The sequence below is a fragment of the Papio anubis genome, chromosome 9 (assembly GCF_008728515.1).
Source record: "Papio anubis isolate 15944 chromosome 9, Panubis1.0, whole genome shotgun sequence".
Taxonomy (NCBI): Eukaryota; Metazoa; Chordata; class Mammalia; order Primates; family Cercopithecidae; genus Papio; species Papio anubis.
In genome coordinates this window covers 43,539,242-43,555,739 of record NC_044984.1, presented here as the reverse complement: position 1 = coordinate 43,555,739, position 16,498 = coordinate 43,539,242, and the positions used below count along the sequence as shown (strand labels likewise).

At 44.8% G+C, this 16,498-nt stretch overlaps 2 protein-coding genes across 3 annotated transcripts in view; one reads left to right on the top strand and one right to left on the bottom strand.

The window, feature by feature from the left end:
• The window catches only part of TEX49 (testis expressed 49), a 32,307-nt gene extending 28,096 nt beyond the window's left edge, over positions 1–4,211 (bottom strand). Inside the window, exon 1 of the mRNA XM_021922274.2 lies at positions 3,938–4,211. Coding sequence (XP_021777966.1) covers positions 3,938–4,016 — 79 coding nt within the window. The 5' untranslated portion in view covers positions 4,017–4,211. The remainder of the gene's footprint in view (positions 1–3,937) is intronic.
• A 9,442-nt stretch (positions 4,212–13,653) lies between these two features.
• The window catches only part of CCNT1 (cyclin T1), a 35,246-nt gene continuing 32,401 nt past the window's right edge, over positions 13,654–16,498 (top strand). For both annotated transcript variants that reach the window (XR_634666.1, XM_003906295.4), the window contains exon 1: positions 13,654–14,193. Coding sequence is in view for 1 of the 2 variants with exons in the window: in XM_003906295.4 (XP_003906344.1) it covers positions 14,033–14,193 (161 nt within the window). In the remaining variant the exon portion in view is untranslated. The remainder of the gene's footprint in view (positions 14,194–16,498) is intronic.

Below are 16,498 nucleotides of genomic sequence, written 5' to 3'. Positions count from 1 at the left end.
ACCAGCATGGGCAACATGGCAAGACCCCATCTCTACAAAAAATATAAAAAATTAGCCAGGCATGGTGGTATGTGCCTGTAGTTCCAGCTACTAAGGAGGCTGAGGTGGGAGGATGGCTTGAGCACAGGAAGCAGAGATTGAGCACAGTGAGCCAAAATTGTGCCACTGCACTTCAGCATGGGTGACCCTATCTCAGAAAGAAAAAAAAAAAAACTTCCAGAAAGAAAGAAATTAGTTACATACAAAGGAATGTAACTGGAAGCTAGAGGACAATAAAAACAGCTTCAAAATTTTCAGAAAATGATTTTCAACCTAGAATTTCCTATCTTGAAAAACTATCAATCAAGTGTGAGGGTATAGAATAAAGCCATTCTGGACTCATAAATATACCTCCTATGCATTCTTATAAAAATTCTTGGCATATTGCAGGAAAGGGAGGGAGTAAGCCAAGAAAAAAAACATGGGATCCAGGAAACAGTGAATACTACCTTGGAGAGAGGCAAAAGCAAGCCCCAGGACAATAGTTATGAAACAGGCTTTGAGAATGAACAGTCTAGACTACAGTAGGATAGGCAGTTTGGGAAAAAATGGAACTGACAGATTGCTGTGTTTTGAACTAGTCTCGAACTCCTGACCTCAGGCAATCCACCCGCCTTGGCCTCCCAAAGTACTGGGATTACAGGCGTGAGCCACGGTGCCCGGCCTGAGCCTCAGTTTTCTTACTGATAAAAAGGGAACAGTAATACCTACCTCACAGGAATGTTAGAGTATTAAATGAAATTAAGCATGTAGCGTGCTTAGTACAGTGCCTGCTATACTGCATAATAAGTAGTTGTTTATTATAAGGTGCCGGAGCCAACAAAAGCATGGATTAATTAGAAACTGGCAAGTTGAAGTCCGTATTTTGAGAGAGTAACTGGAGGGTGTAAAATTGGGGTGGAGGGGAAGTGAGCAGGGAGTAGGGATGGCATATTTGATGTTCAATCTTTCCTCTAACCTTACATTCCACGGGTTTGGCCAAGCCTCCTGCCTCTGATTTTCTGCCACCAGAATGAGAAAACTTAGATAGCAGATGATATCAGGATACTTCTCTATCATCCCACAGAGGGCTCTGGTTTTTATAAAGTAAAATCTTCCACTTTGTCTAGCCTATAAAGAAATGATGCCCAGGCCTCTTTGGATCAGTATTAAGTCTTGTTCAACAGTGCTTAAGTAGCTAACTAGGTAGGACAACTGGTCGGCTGTATACTCAGTTTTTTCATGGTGAGGGAATTCTATCTAGCAGGAGTAGGTAGGATTGGAGCAGCCAGGAGAGACTTAGTCTTGGTCTGGAAAAGGGGAAATTTGTAGGTTTCCCAAAGAGTTTGTTTTTCTGAAAGAGGGTAGAGAAGAGCTCCTCTTTATTTGGAGATAAAAACAGTCCCATGGCATAATGCTGGGACCCAGTTGGGGTAGGAAGGGGAAGAACTGGTATAAGGATATTAAGGAGTCTCTAAGGTCCATCAGGGGTACCCTTTGTACAAATCTTACCTGGAAGCTGGATAGTAAAACAGAACTTCTTTGATAGAATTGCAGAGGACAGAGAGTGACCAATGGAGGCCTATGTAAGATCGTTCTTTACAATCTTTTTTTTTTTTTTCATACAGAGTCTTGCTCTGTCAGCCAGGCTGGAGTGCAGTGACGCGATCTCGGCTCACAGCAACCTCTGCCTCCCTGGTTCCAGTGATTCTCCTGCCTCAGCCTCCCGAGTAGCTGGGATTACAGGCGCATGCCACTACGCCCGGCTAATTTTTGTATTTTTAGTAGAGACGGGGTTTCACTATGTTGGTTAGGCTGCTCTTGAACTCCTGATCTCATGATCTGCCCACCTCGGCCTCTCAAAGTGCTGGGATTACAGGCGTCAGCCACCGTGCCCGGCCCACAATCTTAACTTTGTGCTTTTATACTTTCCCAGTCCCTTTTCCCCCACCCCAATACAACTTTTGCTTCAGCACTCACCTAAACTTAATTTCCTTCACATGTGTCCCCCATTCTACCTGGAATACCCTTTTCCTTCATATCTGTGCTTTTAAACAATTCATCTTTTTTTTTTTTTTTTTTTTGAGATGGAGTCTCGCTCTGTTGCCAGGCTGAAGTGCAGTGGTGCAATTTCGGCTCACTGCAACCTCTGCCTCCCAGGTTCAAGCGATTCTCCTGCCTCAGCCTCCCAGGTAGCTGGGATTACAGGCGTGTGCCACCATGCCCAGCTAATTTTTTTTGTATTTTTAGTAGAAATGGGGTTTCATCATGTTGGCCAGGATGGTCTCGATCTCTTGACTTCATGATCTGCCCGCTTCAGCCTCTCAAAGTGCTGGGATTACAGGCGTGAGCTGCTGCGCCTGGCAACAATTCATCTTTTAAGATGAAATCAATTGTTATATCTCCTGTAAAGCCTCCCCTAGCTTCCTGTTTTATAGTTATTCAAATTTACTTATTCATCCATTCACCCTACAAGTATTTATGAAACCTCTATTATGTGTGAGGCATGGCTAGGCATTTTGAATCTAATATAGATCTGCTCACTGCCTACTAAAAATTCAATGGCTCTCTATAAAGTTAAAATGCTTAGCATGGCTAACAGCATCTTCAATTATCTGGCCCCTTCCTAGTTTTCAATGACTGCCTCCCAGCACCTCTCCATTTTATCCTTTATCTGTACCCATGAACTTGGAATTCACTTAATATGGTTCTCTCTTAGGTCTCTGCTCCTTCGTCTGTGCTATATCCCCTTCTTTGTAGTGAACTCCAATCTTCCTTTAACACCGGGTTCTGGAAGCATTTCCTGTGTGAAGTCTTCTCTGAAGGATTCCCCCATCCTCCACCCCCTGTTCTTATTCCAAATCCAATAGTATCAGGTACTTCTTTCTTAGTGGCTCTAGAACATTCCATATTTAATGTAATCATACAACATATTGCAATTTTTGTTTGCATACTTATCTTTCTCATGAGATAGTCGCTTTACAGCAGAGGTCTTAACCCTAGTCACCAACATAATCCCTGGAACATAAAGCCTGGTGCTTAACAAATGTTGGTTAAATGACCAAATGAATGACTAAGAATATACTTATTTGGTTGAACAAATTGTGTGTCTTTTTTTTTTTGAGATGGTTTCGCTCTGTTGCCCAGGCTGGAGTACAGTGGTGTGATCATGGCTCACTTCATCCTTGACCTCCTGGGCTCAAGTGATTCTCCTACTTCAGCCTCCCAACTAGCTAGGACCACAGGCATGCACTACCACACCCAGCTAATTTGTGTAACTTTTCATAGAGATATGGTCTCACTATGTTGCCCAAGCTGGTCTCGAACTCCTGGACTCAAGCAGTCCTCCTGCCTTAGCCTGCCAAAGTGCTGGGATTGCATGTGAACCACCACACCTGGCCCAAATTGTGTGTCTTAATAAGGATATTAAATGACAGGAGAGCAAATCTGAAAGGACATTGTCCCTATTCCACAATTTTTTTTTTTTTTTGAGACAGAGTCTCGCTTTGTCACCCAGGTTGGAGGGCAATGGCACGACCTCAGCTCACTGCAACCTCCACCTCCTGGGTTCAAGCGGTTCTCCTGCCTCAGCCTCCTGAGTAGCTGGGATTACAGGCACGCGCCACCATGCCCAGCTAATTTTTGTATTTTTAGTAGAGATGGACTTTCACCATGTTGGCCAGGCTGGTCTTGAACTCCTGACCTCAGGTGATCCACCCACCTCGGCCTCCCAAAGTGCTGGGATTACAGGTGTGAGCCACCACGCCCGGCCCTATTCCACAATTTTAACTAGTGTAACTGTTGGTCTTGGAGGATAAATCTCTAACCCCAGGTAGGAAAATAAATAGCTAGGAAGTGGCCATGAAGCGTCTAGGAAAAGAAGTGGCCCTTCTAACCCTCTACCCTATATTCCCCTTACTTGTTTCTTCAGTTGCGTTCCTTTTCTTGCTCCGAAAGGAATTTTGATATCCCAATAGATACAAGTTGAAGAAGGCCATCTCAGATCCTCCCTGTCCTCTTCTGGAATGTCCATGTTGGGGCACTGGACTCTGTGTCTGGTAACCATGGTAATGTCCTAAGAATTACCACAACTGACACTCCCTTTGTCTAATGAGGCACAGGATTTATAGGTTCACAGTGGAGCTGGAGTGGGAGTGGGCTAAATAACTTCAGGAAAATGGAGGAATCAATTGTCAGTATACCTTTTTTTTTTTTTTTTTGAGACGGAGTCTCACTCTGTTGCCCAGGCTGGAGTACAGTGGCACAGTCTTGGCTCACTGCAAGCTCTGCCTCCCAGGTTCACGCCTTAGCCTCCTGAGTAGCTGGGACTACAGGCACCTGCCACCATATCCTGCTAATTTTTTGTATTTTTAGTAGACACTGGGTTTTACCGTGTTAGCCAGGATGGTCTCGGTCTCCTGACCTCGTGATCCACCCACTTCAGCCTCCCAAAGTGCTGGGATTACAGGAGTGAGCCACCGTGCCTGGCCTGTCAGTATACCTTTTCTTGACCTAGTCTTCCACTGTAAGCTTCAGAAGGCAGTGAGTAGAAAGAGCACTGACCTGGGCTCATATCTTAGTTATGCCATATTCTAGGTGTCTGACTTTGAATAGATTAAGCCTCCATTTTTAATTTTAAATAAAAAAAAATGGCAATGACAGTATCTGATAGTTATGAGAATCAAATGAGATAATACATGCATACTTCCTTAGAACAGTGTTCAGCACATAATGGAAACTTAAATCTTTTTTTTTTTTTTTTTTTTTTAAGAGTCTCCCTCGTTGCCCAGGCTGGAGTGCAATGGCGTTGTCTCGGCTCACTGCAACCTCTGCCTCCCGGGTTTCAAGAGATTCTCATGCCTCAGCCTTCCAAGTAGCTGGGATTACAGGGGCGTGCCACCACACCTGGCTAATTTTTATATTTTTAGTAGAGACAGAGTTGACCAGTCTGGTCTCGGATTGCTGACCTCAAGTGATCTGCCCTCCTTGGCCTCCCAAAGTGCTGTGACTACAGGTGTGAGTCACCACGCCCTGCCAGTATTTAAATGTTAATAGTTATCCAGTCTTATATTCAGGAAAAAAGAGAAATCTGAATAGGATACTTTCTTTTTTTTTTTTTTTTTTTTGAGACAGAGTCTTGCTCTGTCGCCCAGGCTGGGGTGCAGTGGCCGGATCTCAGCTCACTGCAAGCTCCGCCTCCCGGGTTTAGACCATTCTCCTGCCTCAGCCTCCCGAGTAGCTGGGACTACAGGCGCCCGCCACCTCGCCCGGCTAGTCTTTTGTATTTTTTAGTAGAGACGGGGTTTCACCGTGTTAGCCAGGATGGTCTCGATCTCCTGACCTCGTGATCCACCCATCTCGGCCTCCCAAAGTGCTGGGATTACAGGCTTGAGCCACCGCGCCCGGCCCTGAATAGGATACTTTCAATGAGTCTTTGTTTCAGCAGTGGTGTGCCAATCCATAGTGAATTTTGAAAGCTTGTTAAATTTTCATTAATTTTGTGAAGTGATTATTGAACAAGGCATTATTAAAAGTTACATTAACTAAACTTACAATTGAATAAGTTATATTAAAAATAAAGGTAGTACACCAGGCGTGGTGTCTCACACCTGTAATCCCACCACTTTGGAAGGCCAAGACAGATGGATCTTTTGAGCTCACAAGTTTGAAATCAGGCTGGGCAAACCCTGTCTCTACAAAAAAATAAAACCTACAGAAATTAGCTGGGTGTGGTACGTGAATGTAGTCCCAGCTACTTGGGAGGCTGAGGTGGGAGGATGGCTTGAGCCTGTGTGGTGGAGGTTGCAGTGAGCTGAGATTGTGCCATTGCACTCCAGACTGGCGATAGAGCCAGATCTTGTCATAAAATAAAATAAAATAAAAGTAGTAAATATTAACAACTCATCTCTTCCTGATTATTTTACTCTTATCTGTGCTCTTGAATTTACTTCCACTGCATCTGGATATTCCACTCTTTTTTCATTCATTTTTCTCTTTGCTTTTCAGTTTGGGAAGTTTCCTATTGACATATTTTCAAGCTCACTGATTTTTTTCCTTTGTCAGGTTCAGTCTACTGATGAGCCCACCAAAGGCATTCTTCATTTCTGTTACAGTATTTTTTTATTTCTAGCATTTCCTTTTGATTCTTTAGAGTTTTCATCTCTTTGCTTACATTACCCTTTGTTCTTGAATGTTGTCCTCTTTTTCCATTAGTGTCCTTAACATATTAATAGTTATTTAAAAATCTCAGTCTGATAATTCCAAAATTTCTGCCATATGTGAGTCTGGTTCTGATGCTTGATTTGTCTTTTTTGAGATGGAGTCTCACTCTGTCACCCATGCTGGAGTGTAGGGGCACGATCTCAGCTCACTGCAACCTCCGCCTCCTGGGTTCAAGCAATTCTTTTGCCTCAGCCCCCTGAGTAGCTGGGATTACAGGTGCCCACCACCTTGCCTAGCTAATTTTTGTATTTTTAGTAGAGACGGGGTTTTGCCATGTTGGCCAGGCTGGTCTCAAACTCCTGACCTCAGGTGATCTGCCCACCTCCCAAATACTGGGATTATAGGCGTAAGCCATTGCTCCTGGCTTGCTTTGTCTTTCTAGATTACACACATACACACACACACACACACACACACGTGTGTGTATATATGTATATGTGGGTATATAAATGTGTGTGTGTATATATATATTTTGTTTACATTTTAGCATGTCATATAATTGTTTTAAGTTGGACATTATGTATTGGGTAAGGGTAAGGTTTTGTGTTTATATGGCTAGGAATTAGGTTGTGTTTACTGTTTGCTATGGCTGTAGGTGTTAGATGCTAAAATTTCCTCTGATGTCCTTGTTTTTGCCTCCCTTGCTCTTCAACTTTCCTTAGAGACTCTTCCTGAAATAGGCTCTGGGCCTTGCAGTTTTTTTCCGTTGTAATCCCATTATTAAACAGGAACCCTATTAAAGTGGATGGGGGAAAGCATTCCGTAATTCTATTATTAGGTCTGTCTTTTATTGCACGTGTGACCTTCACAACTGTCTCATTTTTAGAGGAGGCTTCTGTTGGGTATATATCCCTTCTTCCACATTGGTTAGGCTCTGTTCAACAGTTTCCCTTGAAGGCAGGCCTTTGTTAAGGAGCATAGAATGCTCTGGGTGTATTTCAAAATGGCTAACTTCTCTCTCTCCCTGTTGGAAGCAAAACTCACAAAAATGTGGGGGACTCTTTAACACTGGGTCCCTAGGAGTTTAAAAAAAAATCTCAAGCTAGTCCATGTTCAGTCTCCAGCAATTAATCACTTGCCCTATAAGTATTTCTACCAGTTGCTGGTTCCAGTAGTAGTTTTTCCTCCAAGTAAGTCATGATTCTCTATTCCACCTATTTTAAGTCCAAATGTCTCTCCAGATTTTGGGGTGATGGTTTGCCCTGGGACCTCGATTCTCTGAAGGGTCTAAGAAGGGTTGTTAAGTTTCAGTTTGTTTGGCTTTTTCCTTCTTGTGAAAATGGGAGTGATGACTTCCAAGCTCTTTACCTGTCAGACTGAAAACTGGAACGCCCTATCTATTTTATCTGTCTGGAGAAAATACTATGTGATGGTATGTGCCTCTTTTCCCAATTTTATGATCAGTGATGTCATATAGGCATATTGAAATCAAGCATGGTGGGAGGATTTATATCACAAAAATTGGCAAATGGTACAAACAAAGCTTGATTTATTCATTTAGTTGATTGTCTGAACTTAAGAAAGTGATAGAGAAAATGTTAATAATTCAGATTAAGTTTTAAAGCCTGTATCATGTCTGGCTGGGCATGGCTGCTTACACCTGTAATCCCTGCATTTTGGGAGGCCAAGGTGGTTGGATTACCTGAGGCTAGGATTTCAAGACCACCTTGGGCAACATGGTGAAACCCCATCTCTACTAAAAACACAAAAATTGGCCGGGTGTGTTGTTATAGGCCTGTAATCCCAGCTACTCAGAAGGCTGAGGCAGGAGAATCGCTTGAGTCTAGGAAGTGAGGTTGCAGGGAACCGAGATTGTGCCACTACACTGCAGCCTGGGTGACAGAGCAAGAGTCTGTCTCAGGAAAAAAAAAAAAAAAAAAAAAAGGTATATCATGTCTAAAGCCATTACATTGTTACATTGTTGCTAGCACAAAAATTTGACATATTGTTCCACTATTTAAAAGTTATTATCTAGTTGGGCGTGGTGGCATGTGCCTGTTGTCCTAGATATTTGGGAGGCTGAGGTTGGAGGACCACTTGAGCCTAGGAGTTTGAATCCAGCCTGGGCAACATAGCAAGCTCCCATCTCTAAAAACAAAAAGAGGGCCACAAATTCTTAGGACCTTCTGAAGCTGTTTCACAGAAAACATAAAAATTTAAAAATAATAAAAACAAAACCCTGGCCAGGCATGGTGGCTCACACCTGTAATCCCAGCACTTTGGGAGGCTGAGGCGGGTGGATCACCTAAGGTGGGGAGTTCGAGACCAGCCTGACCAACATGGATAAACCCTGTCTCTACTGAAAATACAAAATTAGCTGAGCATGGTGGCACATGCCTGTAATCCCAGCTACTCAGGAGTCTGAGGCAGGATAATCACTTGAACCCAGGAGGCAGAGGTTGCAGTGAGCCAAGATGGCACCATTGCACTCCAGCCTGGGCAACAAGAGCAAAACTCTGTCCAACAACAACAAAACAAACAAACAAACAAACCCAAAACGCCATGAAATATGGTAGAATCCTATACCCAGAACAAGACTAGTCTCTAGTAAATAGGAGGAGTAGCCCTATAGGTATGGCTTATAAGACATGGAGTAATATTTACATTTTGTAAAAAAGGAAAATTCCTCTAGTTTAAGATTTTGTCAATTGTTCTTTAAGGGTAATGTATGCCCTAAGGAGTGGCATACTTAACCAAGATAGCAAACTCAATATGGAGTCATTAATCCAACAGATTAAGTGGAGAACCAAGCACAGGTCAGAAAATTAGACAAGAGGAATCTGTAAGAAATGATCTTGGTTGTTGATATGATTTGGTTCTGTGTCCCCACCCAAATCTCATCTTGAATTGTAACTCCCACAATTCCCACATGTCGTGGGAGGAATCTGGTGGAAGGTGATTGAATTATGGGGCAGGTCTTTCCTGGACTGCTATCATGATAGTTAATGAATCTCATGAGATCTGATGGTTTTTAAAAAATGGGAGTTTGCCTGCACAAGCTCTCTCTTTGCCTGCCACCATCCACTTAAGATGTGACTTGCTCCTCCTTGCCTTCTGCCACGGTTGTGAGGCTTCCCAGTCATGTGGAATTGTGAGTTCTCCATTAAACTTCTTTCCTTTGTAAATTGCCCAGCCTCGGGTGTGTCTTATCAGCAGTGTGAAAATGGACTAATACAGTCAATTGGTACCAGGAGTGGGGTGTTGCTGAAAAGATACCACAAAATGTGGAAGCAACTTTGGAACTGGGTAACAGGCAGAAGTTGGAACAGTTTAGAGGGCTCAGAAGAAGACAGGAAAATGTGGGAAACTTTCAAACTTCCTAGAGAATTGCTGAAAGGCTTTGACCAAAAGCCTGATAGTGATATAGACAATAAGGTCCAGGCTGAGGTGGTATCAGATGGATATGAGGAACTTGCTGGGAACTGCAGCAAAGGTGACTCTTGTTATATTTTAGCAAGCAGACTGGCAGCATTTTGCCCATCCTAGAGATTTGTGGAATTTTGAACTTTAGAGAGCTGATTTAGGGTATCTGGCAGAAGAAATGTCTAACCAGCAAAGCATTCAAGAGGTGACTTGGGTGCTGTTAAAGGCATTCAGTTTTATAAGGGAAGCAGAACATAAATGTTTGGAAAATTTGCAGCCTGATGTGATAGAAAAGAAAAACCCATTTTCTGAGGAAATCTGCATAACTAAAGAGGAGCCGAATGTTAATACCCAAGACAATGGGGAAAATGTCTCCAGGGCATGTCAGAGGACTTCATGGCAGCCCCTCCCATCACGGGCCCAGAGGTCTAGGAGAAAATGGTTTTGTGGGCCAGGCCCAGGGTCCCCGTGTGTGCTGCATGCAGCCTAGGGAGTTGGTGCCCTGCATCCCAGCCATTCCAGCCATGGCTGAAAGGGGCCAACACAGAGCTTGGGCTGTGATTTCAGAGATGCAAGCCCCAAGCCTTGGCAGCTTCCACATGGTGTTGAGCCTGCGAGTGCACAGAAGTCAAGAACTGGTGTTTGGGAACCTCTGCCTAGATTTCAGAGGATGTATGGAAACACCTGGATGTCCAGGCAGAAGTTTGCTGCAGGGGCAGGGCACTCATGGAGAACCTCTGCTAGGGCAGTGTGGAAGGGAAATGTAGGGTTGGAGCCCCCACACAGAATCCCTACTGGGCCACTGCCTCATGGAACTGTGAGAAGAGGGCCATGGTCCTCCAGACTCCAGCATGGTAGCTCCATTAACAGCTTGCACCATTTACCTGGAAAAGCCACAGACAGTCAATACCAGCCTGGAAAGGGAGATGGGAGGGAGGCTGTACCCTGCAAAGCCACAGGGGTGGAGATGCCCAAGACCATGAGAACCCACCTCTTGGATCAGTGTGACCTGGATGTGAGACATGGAGTCAAAGGAGATCATCTTGGAGCTTTAAGATTTGACTGCCCTGCTGGATTCTGGACTTGCATGGGGCCTGTAGCCCCTTCATTTTGGCCAATTTCTCCCATTTGGAACGGCTGTATTTACCCAATGCCTGTACCGCCATTGTATCTAGGAAGTAACTCACTTGCTTTTGATTTTACAGGCTAATAAGTACAAGGGACTTGCTTGTCTCAGATGAGACTTTGGACTGTGGACTTCTGAGTTAATGCTGAAATGAGTTGAGACTTTGGGGGACTGTGGAGAAGGCATGACTGTATTTTGAAATGTGAGGACATGAGATTTGGGAGGGGCCGGGGCAGAATGATATGGTTTGGCACTGTGTCGCTACCCAAATCTCATTTTGAATTGTAACTCCCACAATTTCCACATATGGTAGGAGGAATCCGGTGGGAGGTGACTGAATTATGGGGCAGGTCTTTCCTGCACTGTTATCACGATAGTGAATGAGTCTCCTGAGATCTGACGGTTTTTTAAAAAATGGGAATTTAGGGCCGGGCGCGGTGGCTCACGCCTGTAATCCCAGCACTTTGGGAGGCCGAGATGGGCGGATCATGAGGTCAGGAGATCAAGACCATCCTGGCTAACACGGTGAAACCCCGTCTCTACTAAAAAAAAAATACAAAAAACTAGCCGGGCATGGTGGTGGGCGCCTGTAGTCCCAGCTACTCGGGAGGCTGAGGCAGGAGAATGGCGTGAACCCGGGAGGTGGAGCTTGCAGTGAGCTGAGATCCGGCCACTGCACTCCAGCCTGGGTGACAGAGCGAGACTCCGCCTCAAAAAAAAAAAAAAAAAAAAAAAAAGGGAATTTGCCTGCACAAACTCTCTCTTTGCTTGCCGTCATCCAGGTAAGATGTGACTTGCTCCTTGCCTTTTGCCATGATTGTGAGGCTTCCCCAGCCACATGGAACTGTGAGATCTCCATTAAACTTCTTTCCTTTGTAAATTGCCCAGTCTCGGGTATGTCTTTATCAGCAGCATGAAAATGGACTAACACAGCTGTTTAAAAGAAAACATACATGACTACATAACTGAAAAAGTGCTTATTCTACTAAAAAATCTATTTTATAAGTGCTTATTCTGTTAATGGTAAAGAGTCTGTGAGGGAAGAAGTTTGAAATCCTAAGTTATTTTACCTTATAACCAGAAGTAAGTCATTTAAATCTTCCTGAACCTCAATTTCTCCAGGGTAAAATGGAGTTAGTACTAACTACAGGCAGTATATGGCAGAGGTGACCTGAAATGGAAACACTTCTGAGAATGAATGACAATCAAACATAGTAAGATCACCTATGCCTAGAAATGACAAAACCCAAAATATTATCAAAGCAAGACACAGGATTCTAATATTATCCAAATCTATCTAAAATTACCCAAATTTAATCGAGGTAAACTGAACGTGGTTCCAGAAAAGCAGGAAGTGAATGGGAATTGCGTGAATGGGAAGACCAACGGAATTAGATTTAAGATCTACGCTTATTAGTGGTGTAGTGAGGGCAAACTCCCAGAGCCTCAGTTTCTGTGTTGTGGGTGTTTTGCACATTTATCTGACAAAGATTTAGGGACTATTTACTAGGGCCAGGACTTTACTAGGTAGGTGCCATACAAAAATGAAGGCATTGTTCTTGCCTTCAATTTCAATACAATGTAACAAATATTATAACATTAAGGGCTACTGAATATTTTCTAAGTATTGGGTACTATTATAAATACTTTTTACTCATTAAATCTTTACTCCCTTTCACAATCTAAAACATAGGTATTATCACAGAAGAGAGGCATAGAGAGGTTAACTATCTTGCAAGCACCAAACAGTTATCAGACACTGGAGCTGGGATATATCCGTTTTTTGTTTTTTTTTTTTTGAGAAGGAGTCTTGCACTGTCGCCTAGGCTGGAGTGCAGTGGTGAGATTTAGGCTCACTGCAACCTTCGCCTCCCGAGTTCAAATCATTCTCCTGCCTCAGCCTCCCGAGTAGCTGGGATTACAGGCGTGCGCCACCACACTTGGCTAATTTTTGTATTTTCAGTAGAGACGAGGTTTCACCATGTTGGCCAGGCTGGTCTCCAACTCCGGACTTCAGGTGATCCGCCCGCCTTGGCCTCCCAAACTGCTGGGATTACAGGCGTGAGCCACCGCGCCAGCAAAGGAGCTGGGAAATATCTTGACAGAGGGCAGGAACTGGCTAATCTCTGCAAGTGAGGGGTAATTGGAGGCTTTTCACACTCAAGGGGCAGTATTAGTTCACCCATTAGCAAACGTACTTAAAAATTACCTCTTGAGAGTTCCGCTGAATAAATGAAACAGTATATTTAAGTCAGTATTGTGCATGGGACATGTAAGCTCTTAATGTTATTAATTTCATTTTATTCCTTTAAGTTGGATCACTGCGGCGAAACGTGAATGTTTTCATGAATTTGGCTACACATTAAAGCGACCTCTCCAAATGGGTTGTCGTATTTTACATTGCTACCAACAATGTAACAGCCTTCTAGTTGCTTTATGTTCCGATATACGAAAGAGCCCCACCATTTGATTCTGTTTCAGTTTCTGACAGCCTCACCTACTTTCTCTTTCAAGTTCATCCGCCCCATTTTTATTTTATTTATTTTTTAGACGGAGTCTCGCTTTGTCACCCAGGCTGGAGGCTGGGGTGCAGTGGCGCGATCTCGGCTCACTGCGACCTCCGTCTCCCGGGTTCAAGCGATTCTCCTGCCTCAGCTTCCCGAGTAGCTGGGACTACAGGCGCACGCCACCACGCCCGGCTAATTTTGTATTTTTAGTAGAGACGGGGTTTCGCCATATTGACCAGGCTGGTCTCGAACTCCTGACCTCGTGATCCGCCTGCTTCGGGCTCCCAAAGTGCTGAGATTACCGACGTGAACCACCGCGCGCGGTCCATCTGCCCCATTTTATATCACCACTGCAGTCACAAACTAAGTTCTCTTAAGAACCACCAAGCGGCGCGTGGGCTGGCGCCTCATACCACTACAATTGCGACCTCACAACCTAACCCCGGGCGCCAACGCTCAATCCGGTTCTCGCGGGAAGATTCATGGTTTTTAAGCGAGAACTTCTAAGCCCACGCCACCTCCCAAGGGTCACGTGACGCGCCTGCGTCCTCGCCTCAAGGTTTTTTTCTCGTCGCATATTGGCTGTTAACTCGACTACGGGGTGTCGCGAGGTGCATTCCGGAAGTAGGTCCTTTGACTTTTGCTTTCTTTACGGAAGAGAGTCACAACCCGGCGGTCGACGCTTAGCGGAAGTTCGTCAAGTCGCAGTTGCCCCCGCACAGCGGATGTGGGTCGCCTCTTAGGTGACGCTGGGAAGTGTTTGCAGCCTCCGCCGCTGCCTTCTGGTTGAAGCACTATGGAGGGAGACAGGAAGAACAACAACAAACGGTGGTATTTCACTCGAGAACAGCTGGAAAATAGCCCATCCCGTCGATTTGGTGTGGACCCAGATAAAGAACTTTCTTATCGCCAGCAGGCGGCCAATCTGCTCCAGGACATGGGGCAGCGTCTTAACGTGTATCCTTGCGGCCTAGGCCTTCGGCCTTTGAGTTGGTCCCGCCATGCTCTGGCGTCTAGGTCTCAGGCTCTGGTGGGGGACGAAAGTGGGGAAGAAGGTGGGCAGAAGCTGGATGTCTAGTTGGGAGAGCCCACGATGGGGCGGGCTGAAACTCAGTTCGCGCTAGGGAAGCGAGGCGGAGTTGATTTCCCGCTCGCTCACCCGTGCCACCAACCTTGCTGGGCATTCGTATCCTTCCCAGCTTCGTGTTTTAACCAGCCCTTCCAACTCTCTCTTCATTGTGTTCTGATCGGCTCTGGTGACGTTAAGTTTCTCATTTTCCGCTGTGCCCTAGGGGTTTGGGTCTGGCAGAGGTTTCTCTGTTGAGGGCTGCTTCCGAAACCTAGTGTGTAAATTTCGAGAAATTCAGTACCTGAAAGTCTTATAAAGGGTGGTCTAGAATTAATGCCTCAGCCTTGGTCCAAAATCCATTCCTCATCTGCTAGCTGTTTAAGTGACCTGTCAAATTCTTGGTCGTCTTGTCTATAAAATGGGATGATACCTCTTGTGTTTGATTCTGTGTCCATCACAATGCTTTGCATTCAGATGCTCAATTAGTAGCTGCTGTTTTATAGAATTTCAGAGGAAAGATGTTAGTTTACGTTTGTAGGGGTTACCCACGAATCTAATGTTTTAAATCGTTTACAAAATACTGGGTCCTTAAGTTACTTAGAGTGGTGGTGTGTATTTCATTTTCTTTCTATTTCAAAAATGAGGTAACGGCCGGGTGCGGTGGCTCACACCTGTAATCTCTGCACTTCTGGGAGGCCGAGGCGGGTGGATCACCTGAGGTCAGGAGTTCGAGACCAGCCTGGCCAACATAATTAAACTCCTGTCTACTAAAAATACAAAAAATTACCTCAGCTTAGTGGCGGGCAGCTGTAATCCCAGCTAGTCAGGAGGCTGAGGCAGGAGAATCGCTTGAACCCGGGAGGCGGAGGTTACAGTGAGCCGAGATCGCGCCACTACACTCCAGCTTGGGCAACAATAGTGAAACTCCTTCTCAGAAAAAAAAATTTTTAAAAAAATGAGGTATCCTCTCCCACATATTTTTGTCTGTCAGGAAATACACTTATTTTGTGGTGGAGAAAACTTGTATAGTTTTAAAGTTCTTTCCACTCTGTGTGTGAAAATTTTCTTGGGTGCAGCTTCTGTTTAAATGTGTGGCTGACAGTAATGTTTGTATCTTAAGGGTGTGTGCATCTCAAAATGGGTGTCTTTTTTATCGCCAGTTTGTTTCCTGCTGATGTCCAGGTGTGTTTCCTAAGCATCCTATCAGTACGGAGTAAATCTTTTTGTTCGAAATTCTATTTCAGTGTATCCTTAAAACGCTTTCCTTTTTGTATGTGTGTTGTCATTAAGGTTGTCAGCCAGGCGCGGTGGCTCGCACCTGTAATACCAGCACTTTGGGAGGCCCAGGTGGGTCGATCACTTGAGGCCAGGAGTTCAAGACCAGCCTGACCAAAATGGTGAAACCCCGTCCCTACTAAAAATACAAAAATTAGCCATGTTTGGTGGCGAGTGCCTATAATCTCAGCTACTGGGGAAGCTGAGGCAGGAGAATCGCTCGAATTTGGGAGGCAGAGGTTTCAGTGAGCTAAGATGGTACCAGTGCACTCCAGCCTGGGCGACAGAGCGAGACTCTGCCCCCTCAAAAAAAGGCTATTGTAATTTGGGACTGCATCATCTCCCTACCCCATATTGTCTGCTGAAGTTTTTAGAAGTAAGGCATTTACAAGTTTTTTCTTCTTCAATTAATGAATTATCAGATCATTTCAGATGTTTCCTGTCCCGTGGATCACCACATGAGAAGGCTTGGTTGCCAGAGAGAAGTGGAACTGAAAATAATTTAGGCCGGGTGTGGTGGCTCATGCCTGTAATCCCAGCACTTTGGGAGACTGAGGCGGGCGGATCACTTGAGGTCAGGAGTTCGACACCAGCCTGGCCAACAAGGTGAAACCCCATCTCTACTAAAAATACAAAAATTAGCCAGGCGTGGTGGCCCAGCCCGTAGTCCCAGCTACTTGGGAGGCTGAGGCAGGAGAATTGCTTGATCCCAGGAGGTGAAGGTTTCAGTGAGCTGAGGTTGTGCCACTGCACTCAGCCTGGGTGACAGAACGAGACTCTGTCTGAAAAAAAAAAAAAAGAAAGTAATTTAGTTGATGGAGTTTAGCAGGTGAGAGAGGTAGTGGAGACATAACCTATGGGCCAGATCAGGGTGGGCGCTGTAAATCATATTAGATTATAGATATCTGCCACCATGCC